Source organism: Bufo bufo, chromosome 4 (genome assembly GCF_905171765.1).
Source record: "Bufo bufo chromosome 4, aBufBuf1.1, whole genome shotgun sequence".
Classification (NCBI taxonomy): Eukaryota; Metazoa; Chordata; class Amphibia; order Anura; family Bufonidae; genus Bufo; species Bufo bufo.
In genome coordinates, this window is record NC_053392.1 from 40,134,499 (window position 1) to 40,157,742 (window position 23,244).

General features: G+C 46.8%; 1 protein-coding gene across 2 annotated transcripts in view; it reads left to right on the forward strand.

The window, feature by feature from the left end:
* The first annotated feature begins 13,835 nt into the window (after positions 1-13,835).
* CHRNA2 (cholinergic receptor nicotinic alpha 2 subunit) overlaps positions 13,836-23,244 on the forward strand; it is a 101,576-nt gene continuing 92,167 nt past the window's right edge. For both annotated transcript variants that reach the window (XM_040427116.1, XM_040427115.1), the window contains exons 1-2: positions 13,836-14,049; positions 18,247-18,524. Coding sequence is in view for 1 of the 2 variants with exons in the window: in XM_040427115.1 (XP_040283049.1) it covers positions 18,464-18,524 (61 nt within the window). In the remaining variant the exon portion in view is untranslated. The remainder of the gene's footprint in view (positions 14,050-18,246; positions 18,525-23,244) is intronic.

The window sequence follows — 23,244 nt, forward strand, 5'->3', positions numbered from 1 at the left end:
AGAATATTCACGATCAACACTAAGGGTCACTGGTTTGGATGTGTAGATACAGTCTGTGGGGTCACTGGTTTGGATGTGTAGATACAGTCTGTGGGGTCACTGGTTTGGATGTGTAGATACAGTCTGTGGGGTCACTGGTTTGGATATTTAGATACAGTCTGTGGGGTCACTGGTTTGGATATTTACATACCATCTGTGGATTCACTGGTTTGGATGTGTAGATACAGTCTGTGGGGTCACTGGTTTGGATGTGTAAATACAGTCTGTGGGGTCACTGGTTTGGATGTGTAGATACAGTCTGTGGGGTCACTGGTTTGGATATTTACATACCATCTGTGGATTCACTGGTTTGGATATTTAGATACAGTCTGTGGGGTCACTGGTTTGGATGTATAGATACAGTCTGTGGGGTCACTGGTTTGGATGTATAGATACAGTCTGTGGGGTCACTGGTTTGGATGTGTAGATACAGTCTGTGGGGTCACTGGTTTGGATGTGTAGATACAGTCTGTTGGGTCACTGGTTTGGATATTTAGATACAGTCTGTGGGGTCACTGGTTTGGATATTTACATACAGTCTGTGGATTCACTGGTTTGGATGTGTAGATACAGTCTGTGGGGTCACTGGTTTGGATGTATAGATACAGTCTGTGGGGTCACTGGTTTGGATGTGTAGATACAGTCTGTGGGGTCACTGGTTTGGATATTTAGATACAGTCTGTGGGGTCACTGGTTTGGATGTATAGATACAGTCTGTGGGGTCACTGGTTTGGATGTATAGATACAGTCTGTGGGGTCACTGGTTTGGATGTGTAGATACAGTCTGTGGGGTCACTGGTTCGGATGTGTAGATACAGTCTGTGGGGTCACTGGTTTGGATGTGTAGATACAGTCTGTGGGGTCACTGGTTTGGATATTTAGATACGGTTTAGGGGTCACTGGTTTGGATATTTAGATACGGGTTGAGGGCCACTGGTTTGGATGAGTAGATACAGTTTGGGGGTCACTGGTTTGGATATTTAGATACGGTTTGGGGGTCACTGGTTTGAATATGTAGATACAGGTTGGGGGTAACTGGTTTGGATATTTAGATACGGTTTGGGGGCCAATGGTTTGGATGAGTAGATACAGTTTGGGGGTCACTGGTTTGTATATTTAGATACGGTTTGGGGGCCACTGGTTTGGATGAGTAGATACGGTTTGGGGGCCACTGGTGTGGATATGTAGATACGGTTTGGGGGTCACTGGTTTGGATATTTAGATACAGTCGGTGGATTCACTGGTTTGGATGTGTAGATACAGTCTGTGGGGTCACTGGTTTGGATATTTAGATATGGTTTAGGGGTCACTGGTTTGGATATTTAGATACGGGTTGAGGGCCACTGGTTTGGATGAGTAGATACAGTTTGGGGGTCACTGGTTTGGATATTTAGATACAGTCTGTGAAGTCACTGGTTTGGATATTTAGATACAGTCTGTGGGGTCACTGGTTTGGATATGTAGATACAGGTTGGGGGTAACTGGTTTGGATATTTAGATACGGTTTGGGGGCCACTGGTTTCGATGAGTAGATACAGTTTGGGGGTCACTGGTTTGGATATTTAGATACGGTTTGGGGGCCACTGGTTTGGATGAGTAGATACGGTTTGGGGGCCACTGGTTTGGATATGTAGATACGGTTTGGGGGTCACTGGTTTGGATATTTAGATACAGTCTGTGGGGTCACTGGTTTGGATATTTAGATACAGTCTGTGGGGCAACTGGTTTGGATATTTAGATACAGTCTGTGGGGTCACTGGTTTGGATGTATAGATACAGTCTGTGGGGTCACTGGTTTGGATGTGTAGATACAGTCTGTGGGGTCACTGGTTTGGATATTTAGATACAGTCTGTGGGGTCACTGGTTTGGATATTTAGATACAGTCTGTGGGGTCACTGGTTTGGATATTTAGATACAGTCTGTGGGGTCACTGGTTTGGATGTATAGATACAGTCTGTGGGGTCACTGGTTTGGATATTTAGATACAGTCTGTGGGGTCACTGGTTTGGATATTTAGATACAGTCTGTGGATTCACTGGTTTGGATGTGTAGATACAGTCTGTGAAGTCACTGGTTTGGATATGTAGATACGGTTTGGGGGCCACTGGTTTGGATATTTAGATACGGTTTGGGGGTCACTGGTTTAGATATGTATATACGGTTTGGGGGCCACTGGTTTGGATATTTAGATACGGTTTGGGGGTCACTGGTTTGGATATTTAGATACAGTCTGTGGGGTCACTGGTTTGGATATTTAGATACAGTCTGTGGGGTCACTGGTTTGGATGTGTAGATACAGTCTGTGGGGTCACTGGTTTAGATATGTATATACGGTTTGGGGGTCACTGGTTTGGATATTTAGATACAGTCTGTGGGGTCACTGGTTTGGATATTTAGATACAGTCTGTGGGGTCACTGGTTTGGATGTGTAGATACAGTCTGTGGGGTCACTGGTTTGGATGTATAGATACAGTCTGTGGGGTCACTGGTTTGGATATTTAGATACAGTCTGTGGGGTCACTGGTTTGGATATTTAGATACAGTCTGTGGGGTCACTGGTTTGGATATTTAGATACAGTCTGTGGGGTCACTGGTTTGGATGTATAGATACAGTCTGTGGGGTCACTGGTTTGGATATTTAGATACAGTCTATGGGGTCACTGGTTTGGATATTTAGATACAGTCTGTGGGGTCACTGGTTTGGATATTTAGATACAGTCTGTGGATTCACTGGTTTGGATATTTAGATACAGTCCGTGAAGTCACTGGTTTGGATATGTAGATACGGGTTGGGGGTCACTGGTTTAGATATGTATATACGGTTTGGGGGCCACTGGTTTGGATATTTAGATACGGTTTAGGGGTCACTGGTTTGGATATTTAGATACAGTCTGTGAAGTCACTGGTTAGGATATTTAGATACGGTTTGAGGGTCACTGGTTTGGATATGTAGATACAGTCTGTGAAGTCACTGGTTTGGATATTTAGATACGGTTTGGGGGTCGCTGGTTTGGATATGTAGATACGGGTTGGGGGTAACTGGTTTGGATATTTAGATACGGTTTGGGGGCCACTGGTTTGGATATTTAGATACGGTTTGGGGGCCACTGGTTTGGATGAGTAGATACAGTTTGGGGGTCACTGGTTTGGATATTTAGATACGGTTTGGGGACCACTGGTTTGGATGAGTAGATACGGTTTGGGGGCCACTGGTTTGGATGAGTAGATACGGTTTGGGGGTCACTGGTTTGGATATTTAGATACAGTCTGTGGGGTCACTGGTTTGGATATTTACATACAGTCTGTGGGGTCACTGGTTTGGATGTGTAGATACAGTCTGTGGGGTCACTGGTTTGGATATTTAGATACAGTCTGTGGGGTCACTGGTTTGGATGTGTAGATACAGTCTGTGGGGTCACTGGTTTGGATGTGTAGATACAGTCTGTGGGGTCACTGGTTTGGATGTATAGATACAGTCTGTGGGGTCACTGGTTTGGATGTGTAGATACAGTCTGTGGGGTCACTGGTTTGGATATTTAGATACAGTCTGTGGGGTCACTGGTTTGGATATTTAGATACAGTCTGTGGGGTAACTGGTTTGGATGTGTAGATACAGTCTGTGGGGTCACTGGTTTGGATGTATAGATACAGTCTGTGGGGTCACTGGTTTGGATGTGTAGATACAGTCTGTGGGGTCACTGGTTTGGATGTGTAGATACAGTCTGTGGGGTCACTGGTTTGGATATTTAGATACAGTCTGTGGGGTCACTGGTTTGGATGTGTAGATACAGTCTGTGGGGTCACTGGTTTGGATGTGTAGATACAGTCTGTGGGGTCACTGGTTTGGATGTGTAGATACGGTTTAGGGGTCACTGGTTTGGATATTTAGACACGGGTTGGGGGCCACTGGTTTGGATGAGTAGATACAGTTTGGGAGTCACTGGTTTGGATATTTAGATACAGTCTGTGAAGTCACTGGTTTGGATATTTAGATACGGTTTGGGGGTCACTGGTTTGGATTTTTAGATACGGTTTAGGGGTCACTGGTTTGGATATTTAAATACAGTCTGTGAAGTCACTGGTTTGGATATTTAGATACGGTTTGGGGGTCACTGGTTTGGATATGTAGATACGGGTTGGGGGTCACTGGTTTGGATATTTAGATACGGTTTGGGGGCCACTGGTTTGGATGAGTAGATACAGTTTGGGTGTCACTGGTTTGGATATTTAGATACGGTTTGGGGGCCACTGGTTTGGATGAGTAGATACGGTTTAAGGGCCACTGGTTTGGATATGTAGATACGGTTTGGGGGTCACTGGTTTGGATATTTAGATACAGTCTGTGGGGTCACTGGTTTGGATATTTAGATACGGTTTGGGGGGTCACTGGTTTGGATATTTAGATACAGTCTGTGGGGTCACTGGTTTGGATATTTAGATACAGTCTATGGGGTCACTGGTTTGGATGTGTAGATACGGTCTGTGGGGTCACTGGTTTGGATATTTAGATACAGTCCGTGAAGTCACTGGTTTGGATATGTGCAGCGTACTCAAGTTGTGTTTAATAGTGTTCCTGGGTGTTGTAGTGCAATAGACACTAACCTGAGACGGCTGACTCTCTGCAAGGGCAGGTGATGGTAAGAAATGTTCGTGACGCCAGTGCCAATTAAACGGTGGCACGCCGTTTGCTGATAGCAGGAATAACTGAGGAACCACGTGATGTTAAAACAAAACTCCAACTTTAGTAGTTTCCATATAGAGACATTAATGGAAGCACAGTTCCTTTGCATACAGTTGATTTTTCAATACGGTCGATGCAGGCAATTCAGATTAAGCAAGGTGACCTCAGAGTGTGAAACACAGGACTTGCAGTACAGGAGCTTGCACTCTATTTCTGACTGATCCTGGGACATAGAAAATCTTCTCCAAGGCCCAATACCTTAACTCTGGCGTATATCCTTGGTTCTCTCTTTATAAAGTACCTCCTCTGTTATCTTGAGTACCTCTCGCTTTTCTGCGCTTTGCCTCTGTCTCCCTCTCAGCTTCCTCAGGCTCTTTAACTGAGGTATTCCTGTTTCGGCATATGGGAATTCAGGAGGGGAACCTTCTCCTTGAATCTGGAACCCGGTTACAGGGACTGCAAAACCCTCTCCTGGACCGCAGGCTTCAGGCCTGGACTTGTCTCCGACATTGTCTAGTCTCCAACCACAACTCTAGACTCTCACTTTAGACTAGACTCTAGACTCAACTCTAGACTCAACTGCCCTTCCTTTCCCTGACTGGGCCTTATATAAACTAGGGCTCCCTAGCTCCCTCTAGTGACTAAGAGCTGAAATGACACCCCTAGCAGGCCTGTACATGCAAGTGTCATAGTAACAGGGAAATACATAACATTACATTACATGACAATTTATAAAGATGACATATACCAACTTCCCCATAATTAAGGAGGGACGACAGCACACCAAGTGACCCTTTTGTAGTGACGGGCATTACAGTTCCCGTACACTACATACCCCACTGCTTTAAGCTGAGTACGACCTCGTACTCCATCAGGACTCGCCCAACTGGAATCTCTACCTGAAACAAAAAAAGAGACATGCAGGCATACATTTATGTAATTCATCTGCATTTACGTTGATATCAGGTCCAATTGGCAAAGGTGAAGGGTGGTGACAAGGGGCGTCGTTCTCTTCTTCTCAGGATAGTGAATGGAACTGGGGCGCTGACCTGGCACAGCGTAACATTATAACCAGGATAGTCCATGACAATGAATAAGTCCATAATAGAACAGCACAATAGATAAAACAGTATAAAAGTTCTTGGAGGCTCAAAGAACAAACATGAGTCCGTACCCAGGTTATTTTCCTATAAATCACAGAGGCTCTCATGAGGTGGAGTCCATCTCTGGGCACATTTCCTTTTAAAAGAGCAAAAATCTCAGAGGCTCAGGTCCTTTTGAGTCTATCTCCGGGCACGGTTCCTTAGTATAAAGTTGCACAATAAAATGACAGCAAAGACAAGTGCGGTAATACCCCTGATCAACCTGAAAAGGGGGTAAAGGGTAAAAGGTGCAACAAAGGAACAGGCACAACTTGGCGTGGGATAGCAAAAGCAGGCAGGAGGTCCTGGAAACAAACTTGGCTTTGTTGACTTTAATACTTCAGTGGTCAACACCTACCACTGAGCCATGGATAAACTGGCAGCAGCAACAAACGACCAGGGAACATAGGACTCCTGTCCTGGAAGGGTTAACAGCATATTTCGTTGGTGAAATAAATCAAAGGCCTAGCAGGCTGATTCACAGTGGTATATCACCATTACCCGGCTCTGCTGGCAAGTACGGCCTGTAGTAGTCCTCTACAGGAGGATGTGCCCACATAACAGTGTTAGGGGGCAGCTGCAACGTGAAGGGACCCCTAATAGGTATTGGCCCCATGGGCCTAGGGGTAAACCCTTGGGTGGACCGTACCAGTCCCGGCATGATAATTGTGGGATGAAGTGGAGTGGATACCGCCGCCGCAAGCGGTCCGGTGGGCTCTGTGCAGCAATTCACAGCAACAGGGGGTCTTCTTTGGGGCACTGGTGGAGCGGTGGCAGCAGAAGGTAGTCTACGGGTGGTGACAGGCACCCTTACCTCGTCCTTCTTCGGCGGCGTCTGGATCCTGGCGGTCGCGATCTTGCGCAGCTCCCGCAACTTCTCCTCCAGCCGGACAATCTGCTCACCGATGCTCTCCGTGTCAGAGTTGCTGTCATCTGCTGGCGCCGCCGGCGCAGGTACAGTCACCGATGGCGCGGACTCGGCCTCTGCAGGTTCTGGTGATGCATCGGGTCTCCGACCCCTCCGGATGTTCTCAAAGGTATTTCGAAGTCCCTTTAGATTTTCCATCTCTTGCATGGTCTTCTCCCGACGAGGCAGCTCGGGGGAAGGGTAAGGGCTCACCCATTTTTCCAACACGGTTGGCTGCCAGAAGACGTTAGGCCCAATGAAGGAGCTCCGCTCCTGGAAGGCGTGATGGGCCGGCTCTGGAGAGCGTTCCGGTTCCCGCTCGCAGCCAGAGTAGTCTTCTTCTTCTGCCTCCCAGTCCTCAGGTACTCGCTTGGGACGGGTCACGGCAGTGGCATAAGGGCCTCTCAGGCTCTCGGCAGGGGTGAACTCCACTTCCTCTCCCTCGCGGAGGCTGTGCTGATAGGAAGGGAGGTAGTCTCTCTTGACAGACCTTCTATTAACATATAGGTCTCTGCCAGTCAGGTAATCTTGTATGAACCCATAGCCACGGGCTTTGTCAAAGGACACCACCAACCCCTTTCTCCTTTCCAGGCGGGGTTGGGTGTTGGTGTGTCGTTCATGGATTGTCTTGGTCAACTCTTCATAATAGATCTTGGTCTTTGTATTCCGCTTTATAGCGGCCTCCCGGATCTCTGCCATAAGTGACGACCACTTGAAAGAGGGTTGAAAGAAGTCTTTCCATGAGCTGTAATGATGCTCTGGTTCTTTCTCCCGTGGGCGGCAGGCGGGTTTCTCCGGTCCCGGAGAGTAGGCCGGTGGAGCCTCCTCTGGCTCTACACCAATATCATACATTTTTGGGATCTCAGGCGCGGACGCTGCAGCAACGCTCTGTTCACTTTCCAACATGCTCGATCCTTCTCTGGAGAGCGATAGGGTCGCGTCAATTAAATCAGCCAGCTCCTCCCCTTGCACTGGGAGGCCGCCCCCCAGGTATTCCAGTATATGGAAGGTGGTGTCCATGCTGGCAGACATGCAAATGTCCAGATAAGCAGTGGCGCCTGACCTTGAACTCCTTCCCGCTATTTCCTCAAAAAGGCGCCAATTTTTCCCGCCTTTTCGGGACGAAGATGACGCAGCAGTAAATTCAGCAAGCTCAGCGGCCATCTTTAGCAAGAAACGCTGTCTATTCACTGACAGCAAGCAGGATGATGAAAAGTCCACAAAACCACACTCCGATGTGGCGATTTTCTTCCTCTTGGTAGCGCAACACTGCACAGCGCTTTTTAGAGGTTTTAGGAACACTTTTGGTATGATTTTCAGTTCACAAAGTCCACTTTAAATAAACAGGCAATTTGTCACTTTGGTCACAGGGCAACTGTATAAGGCACAAAGTTCACGCTTCTTGCACTATAAAGCGTGCGTATCCTGTTCGTGACGCCAAAAGAGAGGTGCAGCGTACTCAAGTTGTGTTTAATAGTGTTCCTGGGTGTTGTAGTGCAATAGACACTAACCTGAGACGGCTGACTCTCTGCAAGGGCAGGTGATGGTAAGAAATGTTCGTGACGCCAGTGCCAATTAAACGGTGGCACGCCGTTTGCTGATAGCAGGAATAACTGAGGAACCACGTGATGTTAAAACAAAACTCCAACTTTAGTAGTTTCCATATAGAGACATTAATGGAAGCACAGTTCCTTTGCATACAGTTGATTTTTCAATACGGTCGATGCAGGCAATACAGATTAAGCAAGGTGACCTCAGAGTGTGAAACACAGGACTTGCAGTACAGGAGCTTGCACTCTATTTCTGACTGATCCTGGGACATAGAAAATCTTCTCCAAGGCCCAATACCTTAACTCTGGCGTATATCCTTGGTTCTCTCTTTATAAAGTACCTCCTCTGTTATCTTGAGTACCTCTCGCTTTTCTGCGCTTTGCCTCTGTCTCCCTCTCAGCTTCCTCAGGCTCTTTAACTGAGGTATTCCTGTTTCGGCATATGGGAATTCAGGAGGGGAACCTTCTCCTTGAATCTGGAACCCGGTTACAGGGACTGCAAAACCCTCTTCTGGACCGCAGGCTTCAGGCCTGGACTTGTCTCCGACATTGTCTAGTCTCCAACCACAACTCTAGACTCTCACTTTAGACTAGACTCTAGACTCAACTCTAGACTCAACTGCCCTTCCTTTCCCTGTCTGGGCCTTATATAAACTAGGGCTCCCTAGCTCCCTCTAGTGACTAGAAGCTGGAATGACACCCCTAGCAGGCCTGTACATGCAAGTGTCATAGTAACAGGGAAATACATAACATTACATTACATGACAATTTATAAAGATGACATATACCAACTTCCCCATAATTAAGGAGGGACGACAGCACACCAAGTGACACTTTTGTAGTGACGGGCATTACAGTCCCCGTACACTACATATGTAGATACGGGTTGGGGGTCACTGGTTTGGATATGTATATACGGGTTGGGGGCCACTGGTTTAGATATTTAGATACTGTTTAGGGGTCACTGGTTTGGATATGTATATACGGGTTGGGGGCCACTGGTTTGGATATTTAGATACGGTTTAGGGGTCACTGGTTTGGATATTTAGACACGGGTTTGGGGCCACTGGTTTGGATGAGTAGATACAGTTTGGGGGCCACTAGTTTGGATATTTAGATACGGTTTGGGAGCCCCTGGTTTGGATGAGTAGATATGGTTTGGGGGTCACTGGTTTGGATATTTAGATATGGTTTGGGGGCCCCTGGTTTGGATGAGTAGATACGGTTTGGGGGACACTGGTTTGGATATTTAGATATGGTTTGGGGGCCACTGGTTTAGATATTTAGATACGGTTTGGGGGTCACTGGTTTGGATATTTAGATACGGTTTGGGAGCCCCTGGTTTGGATGAGTAGATATGGTTTGGGGGTCACTGGTTTGGATATTTAGATACGGTTTGGGGGCCCCTGGTTTGGATGAGTAGATACGGTTTGGGGGACACTGGTTTGGATATTTAGATACGGTTTGGGGGCCCCTGGTTTGGATGAGTAGATACGGTTTGGGGGCCACTAGTTTGGATATTTAGATATGGTTTGGGGGCCACTGGTTTAGATATTTAGATACGGTTTGGGGGTCACTGGTTTGGATATGTAGATACCGGTTGGGGGTCACTGGTTTGGATATGTACAGTCGTGGCCAAAAGTTTTGAGAATTACATAAATATTGGAAATTGGAAAAGTTACTGCTTAATGGGAACCTGTCATGTGGATATTTGATTATAATCTAACTAATTATATACAATCATTAACTACTAAAAAGTACCTTAGATGTATTCACTTACTGGTGTGACAGATGGTTACCTCATAATATACACACAAAGATGCCACATGCTGCATGCTAATGAGATGATTTGAGTCCAGCGTGATGTCATTGAGTCCAGCGTATATTTAATTCAGAGCTATAGCCACTCCCCTGTCCACCTGCTGCTGGTTCCTATGGAAACAAACTGTCATTCTGCAGCAGGTGGGCGGGGAGAGTCAGGAGCTCATGAATATTCAGGACTCATCATTATCAGCTGGAGCTTTTCAATACAAGATGTTGGCAGATTGACTGGGTCAATTAAAGAAAGTGACCCAGCATTTTGCTAAGAGAATCAGTCACTTATTTATGTTGCCCTTAGTTAGGACACCATAAAACTGGTGACAGGTTCCCTTTAAGTTTTTATAATAGCAATTTGCATATACTCCAGAATGTTATGAAGAGTGATCAGATTAATTGCATAGTCCTTCTTTGCCATGAAAATTAACTTAATCCCAAAAAAAACTTTCCACTGCATTTCATTGCTGTCATTAAAGGACCTGCTGAGATCATTTCAGTAATAGTCTTGTTAACTCAGGTGAGAATGTTGACGAGCACAAGGATGGAGATCATTATGTCAGGCTGATTGGGTTAAAATGGCAGACTTGACATGTTAAAAGGAGGGTGATGCTTGAAATCATTGTTCTTCCATTGTTAACCATGGTGACCTGCAAAGAAACGCGTGCAGCCATCATTGCGTTGCATAAAAATGGCTTCACAGGCAAGAATATTGTGGCTACTAAGATTGCACCTCAATCAACAATTTATAGGATCATCAAGAACTTTAAGGAAAGAGGTTCAATTCTTGTTAAGAAGGCTTCAGGGCGTCCAAGAAAGTCCAGCAAGTGCCAGGATCGTCTCCTAAAGAGGATTCAGCTGCGGGATCGGAGTGCCACCAGTGCAGAGCTTGCTCAGGAATGGCAGCAGGGAGGTGTGAGCTCATCTGCACGCACAGTGAGGCGAAGACTTTTGGAAGATGGCCTGGTGTCAAGAAGGGCAGCAAAGAAGCCACTTCTCTCCAAAAAAAACATCAGGGACAGATTGATCTTCTGCAGAAAGTATGGTGAATGGACTGCTGAGGACTGGGGCAAAGTCATATTCTCCGATGAAGCCTCTTTCCGATTGTTTGGGGCATCTGGAAAAAGGCTTGCCCGGAGAAGAAAAGGTGAGCGCTACCATCAGTCCTGTGTCATGCCAACAGTAAAGCATCCTGAGACCATTCATGTGTGGGGTTGCTTCTCATCCAAGGGTGTGGGCTCACTCACAATTTTGCCCAAAAACACAGCCATGAATAAAGAATGGTACCAAAACACCCTCCAACAGCAACTTCTTCCAACAATCCAACAACAGTTTGGTGAAGAACAATGCATTCTCCAGCACGATGGAGCACCGTGCCATAAGGCAAAAGTGATAACTAAGTGGCTCGGGGACCAAAACGTTGACATTTTGGGTTCATGGCCTGGAAACTCCCCAGATCTTAATCCCATTGAGAACTTGTGGTCAATCCTCAAGAGGCGGGTGGACAAACAAAAACCCACTAATTCTGACAAACTCCAAGAAGTGATTATGAAAGAATGGGTTGCTATCCATCAGGAATTGGCCCAGAAGTTGATTGAGAGCATGCCCAGTCGGATTGCAGAGGTCCTGAAAAAGAAGGGCCAACACTGCAAATACTGACTCTTTGCATAAATGTCATGTAATTGTCGATAAAAGCCTTTGAAACGTATGAAGTGCGTGTAATTATATTTCACTACATCACAGAAACAACTGAAACGAATATCTATAAGCAGTTTAGCAGCAAACTTTGTGAAAACTAATATTTGTGTCATTCTCAAAACTTTTGGCCACGACTATAGATACAGTTTGGGGGTCACTGGTTTGGATGTGTAGATATGGTTTGGGGGTCACTGGTTTGGATATGTAGATATGGTTTGGGGCTCACTAGTTTGGATATGTAGATACATTTGGGGGTCTCCCCTTAGGGTCACTCTTGCGTGTCTCTTCTGCCTTGTGGAGATACATTTATTTAATTGCGCTCTCTCGGATTTTCTCTGGAGGCTTCGCTCTCGATGAAGCGTAAATCATTTCTCCATCCATTGATTCCAGCGTCTTACACATCACTATGTCACCCTCATAAATAACCTCCCAGCTTTATGGGGCCTCGAAATGAAACGTAGAAGATCCAGGTCCAGCTCCTGGATACATCCAGATGTCTGCATGTCCCCAGCGCCCCCTGGTGTGCAGAGCAGGGACTGCACAGGAGTGACTGATCTGCTGGATGGTGGGGTCAGCTTGTAGAGCTGCGCAGCTCGTCACTGTGTGTTAGGGCACCCGGGGAGGGGACGGCATAGTGTTCAGCTATAAGTACCTGGAGGCCACCATCTCATGAGTATTTCATGTATTGTACTGATGTAGCAGAGCTGAGTTTATAAAGTAAGCCGGCATTGCTTGTGCATCTTGATAATTGGCAGCCATGCATCATTCCGTATATTTACCTGTTGTCGTGACATATCATGACATCCCCAAGGGTCCAGTCACAAATCGTTGCTTTACCCCCAGTCCTAGGCAAAACCACAGAAGACCTCTAGGATCACAGTAACAGATTTATTTCTGACATACTCAGCTCTGCTTTATCTGATAAACACAGCCTGCTGTATAGGACACACTGAACTGCACTTATAATCTCAGCTCTGCTACATCAGAACCAGGCTGGCTATACCTTACAGCTGAGCCTATCATTTGGATTATCCTTCTCCCACTACCCCAGCTCTGCTTTACCTGAGGCAGCCTTCCTTTGTCATACATCTGTGCTGTGCCAACTCAGCTCTGCTTCATCGGATAAACTTAGCCTGATATACATGACGCACTCAGCTCAACTACACCAGGACCTTACTTCTTCTATCTTACAACAGTGACTGTCATTCGCATCATCCTGCTACCACTAGCTCACCTCTGCTTTACCTGACGCAGACTTCCTTTATGATGCACTAACTGAGCTCTGCTTCATCTGTTAAGCCCAGCCTGCCACATATGAAACACTCAGCTCTGCTACACCAGAACCAGGTTTACTCTCACAACAGTGCCTATCATTATTATTAACCTGCCACCACTAGCTCAGCTCTGCTGTACCTTACTCAGTCTTCCTATATGTTACACTCTGCCAACTTAGTTCTGCTTCATCTGATTGCATATGACACGCTCAGCTCTGCTGCACCAGAACTAGGCTTGCTATATCTTACAACAGTGCATATACTCAGCTCTGCTACACCAGGACTAGGCCTGCTATATCTTACAACAGTGCATATACTCAGCTCTGCTACACCAGGACTAGGCTTGCTATATCTTACAACAGTGCATATACTCAGCTCTGCTACACCAGGACTAGGCTTGCTATATCTTACACCAGTGCCTATCCTTCTCATTACCCTGTACATGCTCAGCTCTGCTATATCTGTGCTAACTCAGCTCTTCCCTGCCAATACAATGATGTCAGCAGCTGCAGTTTGTCTTCTCTGCACCTGCACATCCTGGGCTCAGCTCTGCAGCCTGGCATCTCAGGGGTTAACTCTAGACGATGGCCCCCCCTGGAATGTCTTCACCCCCTCCTCCTGACAGGTTGGGTAGCCCTCTGCTTGCTCCTCCTCCAGCTTCTCTCCATCCATGGTCAGGTCTGGAGCTGCTTTATCTCAGCTGAGCCAGGGACTACCTCCTTCAATGGTCTGGAGTGTAGAGCAAGGAGCCCAGGTGTGGAGGAGGTCCAGGAGGAGCTGGGGTCTTCTGCAGAACCTTCCTCAAGTGCAACTGGCAGGTCAAGTGAGGGGTGTGAATACTTCTGCACCAGCCTGTCCTCCTGAAGCTACAGCAGGAGGGTGGTGGATCCAGTCAGGGAGCTCCTAATCTTCTGGAGGAATCTGGGGATCTGAGGCAAGAAGGTAAAGTTCTCCTGCTCCCTATGTTCTTCTGGGGTTTACTGGATGTAGCAGTGTTGATGCTGTCAGGTGTTACTCAAAACTATGCCAGGTGTGGCCAGGTGTTGCAGAGATGAGTTTGTTTTATGCATCCCAGATGAGTATCTCTGAGGTAGCAGAGCTGAGTATTTCTGGATGTGAAAAAGATGTTTATTAACAATGTAGCAGAGCTGAGTATTTTTGGATGTGGAAAAAGATGTTTATTAACAATGTAGCAGAGCTGAGTATTTTTGGATGTGAAAAAGATGTTTATTAACAATGTAGCAGAGCTGGGCAGAGCTGACACTGAAGGGATAAGTATATCTGATACGTATGATGTACCATACCTGGGCATATCTCAGGTTATGTCCAATGTAGCAGAGCTGGGCATATCAGATGTTGAGGGGATAAGTATGTGTGATGCAGCAGAGCAGGGTTTATCTGTATCTGATGTAGCAGAGCTGGGTATATTTGACATAGAAGAGATGAGTATGATTGATGTAGAAGAGATGAGAAAAGCTGACTTACAAGGGATGGTTATGTCTGATGAAGCAATGTTGGGCATATCAAACGTTGAGGGGATGAGTATGTCTAATGTAGCAGAGCTGGGTATATCGGACTTAGAAAGAATGAGTTTGTCTGATGTAGAAGAGATGAGAATATCTTACGTAGAAGGGATGATTATGTGTGATGGAGCAGAGTGGGGTATAGCTGATGTAGCAGAGATGAGTATGTCTGATGTAGCAGACATAGATATATTAAACTTGACATGGGTATTGTGTGTTCAGTGCAGGGGAGATGAGTTTGTCTGATGGAGTAGCAGATTATTATGTCAAATTAATCAAGGATGAGTCCATCTGACCTACTGGACATAATGATGTTAGACAGAGCGGAGATTATGTAGCAGAGTCAGTTATGTCACATGCAGTCCAGTGGTAGTTTATTTTTTGTTGTTGGATACAGCTGAGCCTGATACGTCCATTATAGCAGAGTAGTAGAGTAGTGTTTGTAAGGTGTGGAAAGCTATAAGAAAGCGGGGGTTATGAAATGTAGTAGAGCTGAGTATGTCAGATGTAGCAGAGATGACTCTGTTACAGTGATCTGTGGTCTTACATAGGGTTAACGGTAAAACTCCTAACAAACAATACGGCCCCAAAAAGGTTAAAGGATGCATTGCACTCTGCTACATGTGTGTAGTGCACACAACCCCCGCTCTGCTGTCAGTTTTGCGCTTGTTAGACATGGAAAAAGCAGCTGAGAAGAGACGATTATGGGAGAGAAGCATAGGAAATATGAAAATACATATTGATTTATTAATGTATAATGATTTTTATATTATCGTATTATTATTTTATGTTATATTTTTATTATTTTAATATTGTTAATATTTTTCAATGATTTATTTTTAGATTATTTTCATATTATTAATTATTTTTCATATTATTATTATTTCTATACTGTATATCATCCTCCCTTTGCCTTCTTTATAGAACAGCATACTATGCATTTCATAAGTCTGTATGCAATCCTCCCTTCGGTTCCCGCATACACACAGATGTAGCAGAGCTGAATTTGTACTCTTTGCATGTTAATACCTCTCAGTACCCTGTAATGCAGTGGGTTTACCGGCAGTCCTATGTAAAAACCGCTGACACTCATCCTGACCTCATCAGAGCATGCCAAATGACAAACCCAGCTCTGCTCTATCTCGCATATTCTGTTTTACATTATATATTATCCACTTCCAGTTTATGCAAAATGATAACTCCCAGCATGTGGCTGCCAGGACTGGCTGAGAGTTGTAGTTTTGCACCTGGAGCCAGACGTCTACTCCTCTGGATGTAGAGTGACACAGGGCTGAAGGGGCTGCTAGGGGGACGACACACCATCACCCCCAACTCTACTGTGTCTGGAGCTGCACTGAATGGGTTAATCAGCTAGGACACTCTAGGGGTCCAGTCGGGTATACTTGGGGGGTTGTGGTCTTGTTTCATGCCGGGATGAGGGGAGCAGGACCTGTGGTGCTAGTGTCAAGCAGCTCCTGAAAGCTGTCCTGTTTTTGTCTTTGCAATAACCCCCAATGTCTATGTAGGAAACTTTCCTTCGCCCAGGGACTGATAAAGGGTCACTCTACAAGCAGCACTTGTTAAGGGGATTGTGTCGCGCAACAGCAGCAAGTCGCAGAAAAGTCATGTGACACAAGATAGATTTTTTTTTTTGCAATTCTGGGGTCACGGTCGCAGCAAACATGCGAGTCATTCATTTCTATGGCTGCGATACTTGGGTGCAACACTTGTCACACGACCAAGACTTCCATGTAGCCGAACCCTACGTCATGGTGGGGATGGGGGGCTTGCCAACATGCCCTGTGTCACTGTCCCTGGACTAGCACTGACCATAGCGATCTATGTGCGTATATCTCATCCATCTTCTCTGGGCTTCTCTTAGGCTTTTTCAGCAGATAAGGGGTTAATCTGCCAGGAACCCGTTTTAAGGGGGTTTGCCCCCGATGCTTTAGTCTTGGTGGGGGGCTTGCTGACATGCACTGTGTGTATGGACTAACACTGACCATAGCGATCTATGTGGAGGTATACCTCATCCATGTTCCATGAGCTTTCCCTAAGCGTTTTCAGCAGATAAGGGGTTAATCTGCCAGGAACCCGTTTTAAAGGGTTTCTATCACTTTGTTTCACCTATTTAGCTTTCAGACACTAGCGATCCGCTAGTGTCTGCTTTATCTAACCATCCTAATATAAGAGCTTATTGTCCTGCCGTTTAGCTAAAAAAATAACTTATATAGATATGCAAATGAGCCTCTAGGTGCTATGGGGGCGTGATTAGCACCTAGAGGCTCCGTCTACCTTAACAAACTGCCGCCGCCCAGCGCGTCCCTCCAGCCCGCCCATCTCCTCCGGAATGCGATGCTCCTCGTATTCGGCGCATGCGCAGTGAATGTCTGATCGCTTCCCTGCTCAGACATCTCCACTGCGCCTGCGCCGATGACGTCATAGTGCTCCGAGGAACAGGCGCAGTGGAGATGTCTGAGCAGGGAAGCGATCAGACATTCACTGCGCATGCGCAGAACAGAGACGCGCACGGAGAGGATCGCTTCAGCTGGAGATGGGCGGGCTGGAGGGACGCGCTGGGCGGCGGCAGTTTGTTAAGGTAGACGGAGCCTCTAGGTGCTAATCACGCCCCCATAGCACCTAGAGGCTCATTTGCATATCTATATAAGTTCTTTTTTTTAGCTAAACGGCAGGACAATAAGCTCTTATATTAGGATGGTTAGATAAAGCAGACACTAGCGGATCGCTAGTGTCTGAAAGCTAAATAGGTGAAACAAAGTGATAGAAACCCTTTAAGAGGGTTTGCCCCCGATGTTTTAGTCTTGGGGGGGGGGGGGGGGCTTGCCAACATGCACTGTGTCTATGGACTAGGGCTGTTCATTGGGTTCTTTGTGCTTATAAGGCCTCATGCACACGACCGTTGTTGTGTTCCGTTCCGCAAAATGGGGTTCCGTTGTTAGGTGATCCGTTTTTGTTTCCGTGTGTCTTCCTTTATTTTTGGAGGATCACCAGACATGAAGGAAAGTAAAAAAAAAAGTCTAAGTCAAGTTTGCCATGCAAATGATAGTAAAAAAACGGACGCGGACGACAATCTTGTGTGCCTCCGCGTTTTTTCACGGTCCCATTGACTTGAATGTGTCCGCGAACCGTTTACCGTGAAAAAAATAGGACAGGTTATATTTTTTTGACGGACTGGAACCACGGACCACGGACGCGGATGACAAACTGTGCATTAGCCGAGTTTTCAACGGACCCATTGAATGTCAATGGGTCCGCAGAAAATCACGAAAAACGGAAGAACGGACACGGAATAAAACAACGGTCGTGTGCATGAGGCCTAACTCGTACATGTTCCCTGGGCTTTTCCTAAGCATTTTCAGCAGATAAGGGGTTAATCTGTCAGGAACTCATTTTTAGGGGGTTTGCCCCCGAAGTTTTAGTCCTGGTGGGAGGCTTGCAAACATGCACTGTGTCTATGGGGAAAGCACAGACCGTAGGAATCTGCTGTATGTGTGCACCCCCTCGTCCCTGTTGAGGGTCTTCCAGTGACTTGCAGCAGACAAGGGGTTAATCCCGCCAGCTTCTATTCTAATCTGCGCGGTCTTCTTGCTTTCAGGGCATCTTCCTTGGAACAAAGAGAATGTGAAGCCTTGCGCAGATTCCGGGGCCCCCTGGGGCCGCTCCTGGACCGCGCAGAGAGCGCACTCAGCCGGCAGCCGCTCCACTAATGGACAGTATGATGCACGCGGGCTCAGGCCTCCGCTCAGGTTAGGAGGGTCCCCCGAGGTTACAAGAAAAGCACTCGGAATATCAGCAGCTCCTCACCTGACAGCATGGCGGGCGGGCTGTCAGTGGCGGGGGCCGTATGCTACATCCTGTCCTGCACCATGACAGGTAAGAGACATCTGCTCTGTGTGAAAGTTTAAAGGGGAGCTCCGCTTGGTAAAGTTTTGGAGAGCTTGAAATCTCCCGGTGCCCTGGTGTAGGGACAGGTACCATCCTAGGGTGACTATGCAAAGCTTTAGGATTTACCACCTGCTGAATCTCTAATCTCTAGTCCTGGTGGGCCAGGGGATGGGGACCTCCTGAGGTCCAGCTACAGGTGACAACTATTTAGGAATGGTCGGAGGCTGCAGGCTGCATCGGCGTTGTAGATTCCGGTCAATTTGTAAACTTAAAGGGACCTCTGGTCTCCCATGACACGTCTGTTTTAGTAACTACTTGCACTCCCCGTGTAATAACAATTCCGGACCATGTATTCTTGTGAATCTATGACGTGCCATTCCTCTGTTATTCCTGCTAGAAGTTAGGACTGCAATAAAGGTCCAGCTAGGAGTTACCAGTTACCCCCCCCCCCCCCCCAGCACAATCTGGCAGCACTGACTGTATAGTATAACACTGTGCCCCACTGCATAAACTAGTTAAAGGGGTATTCCGGTTGTTACAAGTTATCCCCTAGCCACTGGATGAGGGATAAAGGTTAGATCAGTTTGGTGGCGGTCCCAGTGGTAGGACACCCATCACAAAAACGGGGACTTCATACCTCTCAGAGTCCCCAAAATAAATGGAGTGGCAGGTCGGGCATGCACACCGCTCCATGCATCTGAAAGGGACCTCCAGAGACAGCACTCAGCTATATACAGAACTTGAGATGAATGGAGTGGCAGGTCAGGCATGCACACCACTCCATGCATCTGAAAGGGAACTCCAGAGACAGCGCTCAGCTATATACAGAACTCCCGTTGAGATGAATGGAGCGGCAGGTCGGGCATGCACACTGCTCCATGCATCTGAAAGGGACCTCCAGAGACAGCGCTCAGCTATATGTAGAACTCCCGTTGAGATGAATGGAGTGGCAGGTCGGGCATGCACACCGCTCCATGCATCTGAAAGGGACCTCCAGAGACAGCGCTCAGCTATATACAGAACTTGAGATGAATGGAGTGGCAGATCGGGCATGCACACCGCTCCATGCATCTGAAAGGGAACTCCAGAGACAGCGCTCAGCTATATGTAGAACTTGAGATGAATGGAGCGGCAGGTCAGGCATGCACACTGCTCCATGCATCTGAAAGGGACCTCCAGAGTCAGCGCTCAGCTATATACAGAACTTGAGATGAATGGAGCGGAAGGTCAGGCATGCACACTGCTCCATGCATCTGAAAGGGACCTCCAGAGACAGCGCTCAGCTATATACAGAACTTGAGACGAATGGAGCGGCAGGTCAGGCATGCACACCGCTCCATGCATCTGAAAGGGACCTCCAGAGACAGCGCTCAGCTATATACAGAACTTGAGATGAATGGAGCGGCAGCGGACGGGAGGTGTGGTTCATAATTGTTTATGTATTTAATGTAAAATGTTTCAATTTTGAATTGTTTGTAAATAATTGTCTTTACTGTTATCATGTGATGTGATGCAGCTGCTGCAATGTTGCAATTTACCAAAATTAATAATCCTGACTACTAGCAGGGATGATGGGGTTTGTAGTCCAGTGGACACTGTGACGGTGTAATCTTCTAGAGCTGGGGTCTGTTATGTTTGTGCTCATTGTAAAGTCATGGGATTGTTGTGGGGTCTACGACTAGCGGAGAGCAGTGCAGTAGAGCACACGCTGGACACACGGGGTGAGGCAGCAGAGGGCAGCAGCGAGCTGGAGGGTCAGCATGGAAAGTCCGCTGGAAATCACTGGTCAGCAAGCTTGGAGCACCAGTCTCCACTACTCCAGTACGGAGCACAAGCAGCTCTGCTGAATAGGAGTGGTGTATTAATAAGATGATGGATAAAGGGGGGGGGGGGGGATACATGTCTGCAAGTCACCTCTAACCCCTAATCCCAGGGGAAGAAGTAGGATTTAACAGATGGTCGGATGATGGTTTCCTATGCTTGTTGAGGGTCTTTCAGGTGGTCCTCATTGATGCACATTGTCAATTAGTCAAATTTGGCCATATATGCCAGATACCTGTCAGCCGTACAAGAGCTATTCCTCCAGACCCCCACACACACATGCATGCTCGGTTGAGTGAAGCATACATTTTCAATGAGAGAGACGGCAACTCTGACAGCAGCTTATCTCCTCTGAGATCAAAAGGATTGGGCATGATGAAATCTAACTGCCTGATCCTTCTCTCCCCCGACATCTGGAGAGGCAGGAGGTCCCATGTGTTGGGAAACTATAACTCCCAGCATGAACACTTGCTTGGCTTTTCTCAGAAGTCCAATAACAGTAAATGTAGCATGCTGGGAGTTGTAGTCTCACAACAGCTGGATTGACATAGACTTGAAGGTGAGGATCAATAATAAGTCATGGAAAAACACGCCTTAAGATGTCATATATCTCCAGTTGCGCACAAAATGGAGTTACATTCTTAAAGGGACACTCCCATCACAGACATTTATAGGGTATCCATACCAGTTGTCACCTCTGGGATCCTCACCACCTATCACACCCGTCTGCCAATTCATGATGGCCGCATTCCCCAAAGGAATCAATAGAGAGGTGGATGAGCTGGCATGTGCATCTCTCCATTGTAGTCTATGGAAGTTATGGAAAGAGCTGATGGGAGTTGTGGGCCTGTCATTCTCCTGATAGCTGACGGGACTTACTCCCATCAAGAATCAATGCGTAAGATGAGGATACCCCTTCAAGTAACTTCTTCAACCTGCAATCTGTGGTCTCAGTGATGTCACCGCTGATCTCTAGTGAATGGACAGGCTGTATTCTCAGTGATGTCACTGCTGATCTCTAGTGAATGGACAGGCTGTATTCTCAGTGATGTCACTGCTGATCTCTAGTGAATGGACAGGCTGTATTCTCAGTGATGTCACCGACTCACCACTGATCTCTAGTGAATGGATAGGCTGTGGTCTCAGTGATGTCACCGCTGATCTCTAGTGAATGGATAGGCTGTGGTCTCAGTGATGTCACCGCTGATCTCTAGTGAATGGACAGGCTGTATTCTCAGTGATGTCACCGCTGATCTCTAGTGAATGGACAGGCTGTATTCTCAGTGATGTCACTGCTGATCTCTAGTGAATGGACAGGCTGTATTCTCAGTGATGTCACTGCTGATCTCTAGTGAATGGACAGGCTGTATTCTCAGTGATGTCACCGACTCACCACTGATCTCTAGTGAATGGATAGGCTGTGGTCTCAGTGATGTCACCGCTGATCTCTAGTGAATGGACAGGCTGTATTCTCAGTGATGTCACCGCTGATCTCTAGTGAATGGACAGGCTGTATTCTCAGTGATGTCACTGCTGATCTCTAGTGAATGGACAGGCTGTATTCTCAGTGATGTCACTGCTGATCTCTAGTGAATGGACAGGCTGTATTCTCAGTGATGTCACCGACTCACCACTGATCTCTAGTGAATGGATAGGCTGCATTCTCAGTGATGTCACCAGTCTCTAGTGAATGGATAGGCTGCATTCTCAGTGATGTCACCAGTCTCTAGTGAATGGATTGGCTGAATTCTCAGTGATGTCACTGCTGATCTCTAGTAAATGGATAGGCTGTGGTCTCAGTGATGTCACCAGTCTCTAGTGAATGGATAGGCTTGATGTCACCAGTCTCTAGTAGTGAATGAATAGGCTGCTTTCTCAGTGATGTCACCAGTCGCTAGCGAATGGATAGGTGGCATTCTCAGTGATGTCACCGCTGTTCTCTAGTGAATGGATAGGCTGCATTCACATTTGGTGACATCACTTGAGGTCAGTAGAAGGCTCAGGGCCCATTTATCCCAGACCCTTTGTTCTTTCCTGCTCGTTTCCCTCTGTTGTAGCTCATCGGGACTCCCTCCATGAAGGTTCCTGAAGCAGATGACGGGTGACACAAAATGCAGGAATCCTTTGAAATACAAATTTCTGAGCCGGCAGATTGTACATAAAAGAACGATGACATCAAAAATTAATTACCAGCAATCACTGCCGCATTTCAGTCCTTCTGAATGACTGTAATAAGCTGGCTGATAGATCTGAGGACTCGTCGTGTCATCCCACCCAATACAGGCTCTTCTCCATGATCACCAGTCCTGGCCTTACTGCACCAGTAACCAGTGGGTCTCCACAGATAAAGTGCTGCCTGAAAGTTTGTGAACCCTTCAGAGTTTTTATATTTTGCATACAGAATGAGATACAGCCTCTAGCCTGGATACAGGTTGAGATACGGCCTGTAGCCTGGATACAAGAAGAGATACAGCCTCTAGCCTGGATACAAGATAAGATACGGCCTCTAGCCTGGATACAAGATGAGATACGGCCTCTAGCCTGGATACAAAATGAGATACGACCTCTAGTCTGGATACAAGATGAGATACGACCTCTAGCCTGGATACAAGATGAGATACGACCTCTAGCCTGGATACAAAATGAGATACGACCTCTAGTCTGGATACAAGATGAGATACGACCTCTAGCCTGGATACAAGATGAGATACGGCCTCTAGCCTGGATACAAGATGAGATACGACCTCTAGCCTGGATACAAAATGAGATACGACCTCTAGTCTGGATACAAGATGAGATACGACCTCTAGCCTGGATACAAGATGAGATACGGCCTCTATCCTGGATACAAGATGTGATACGGCCTCTATCCTGGATACAAGATGTG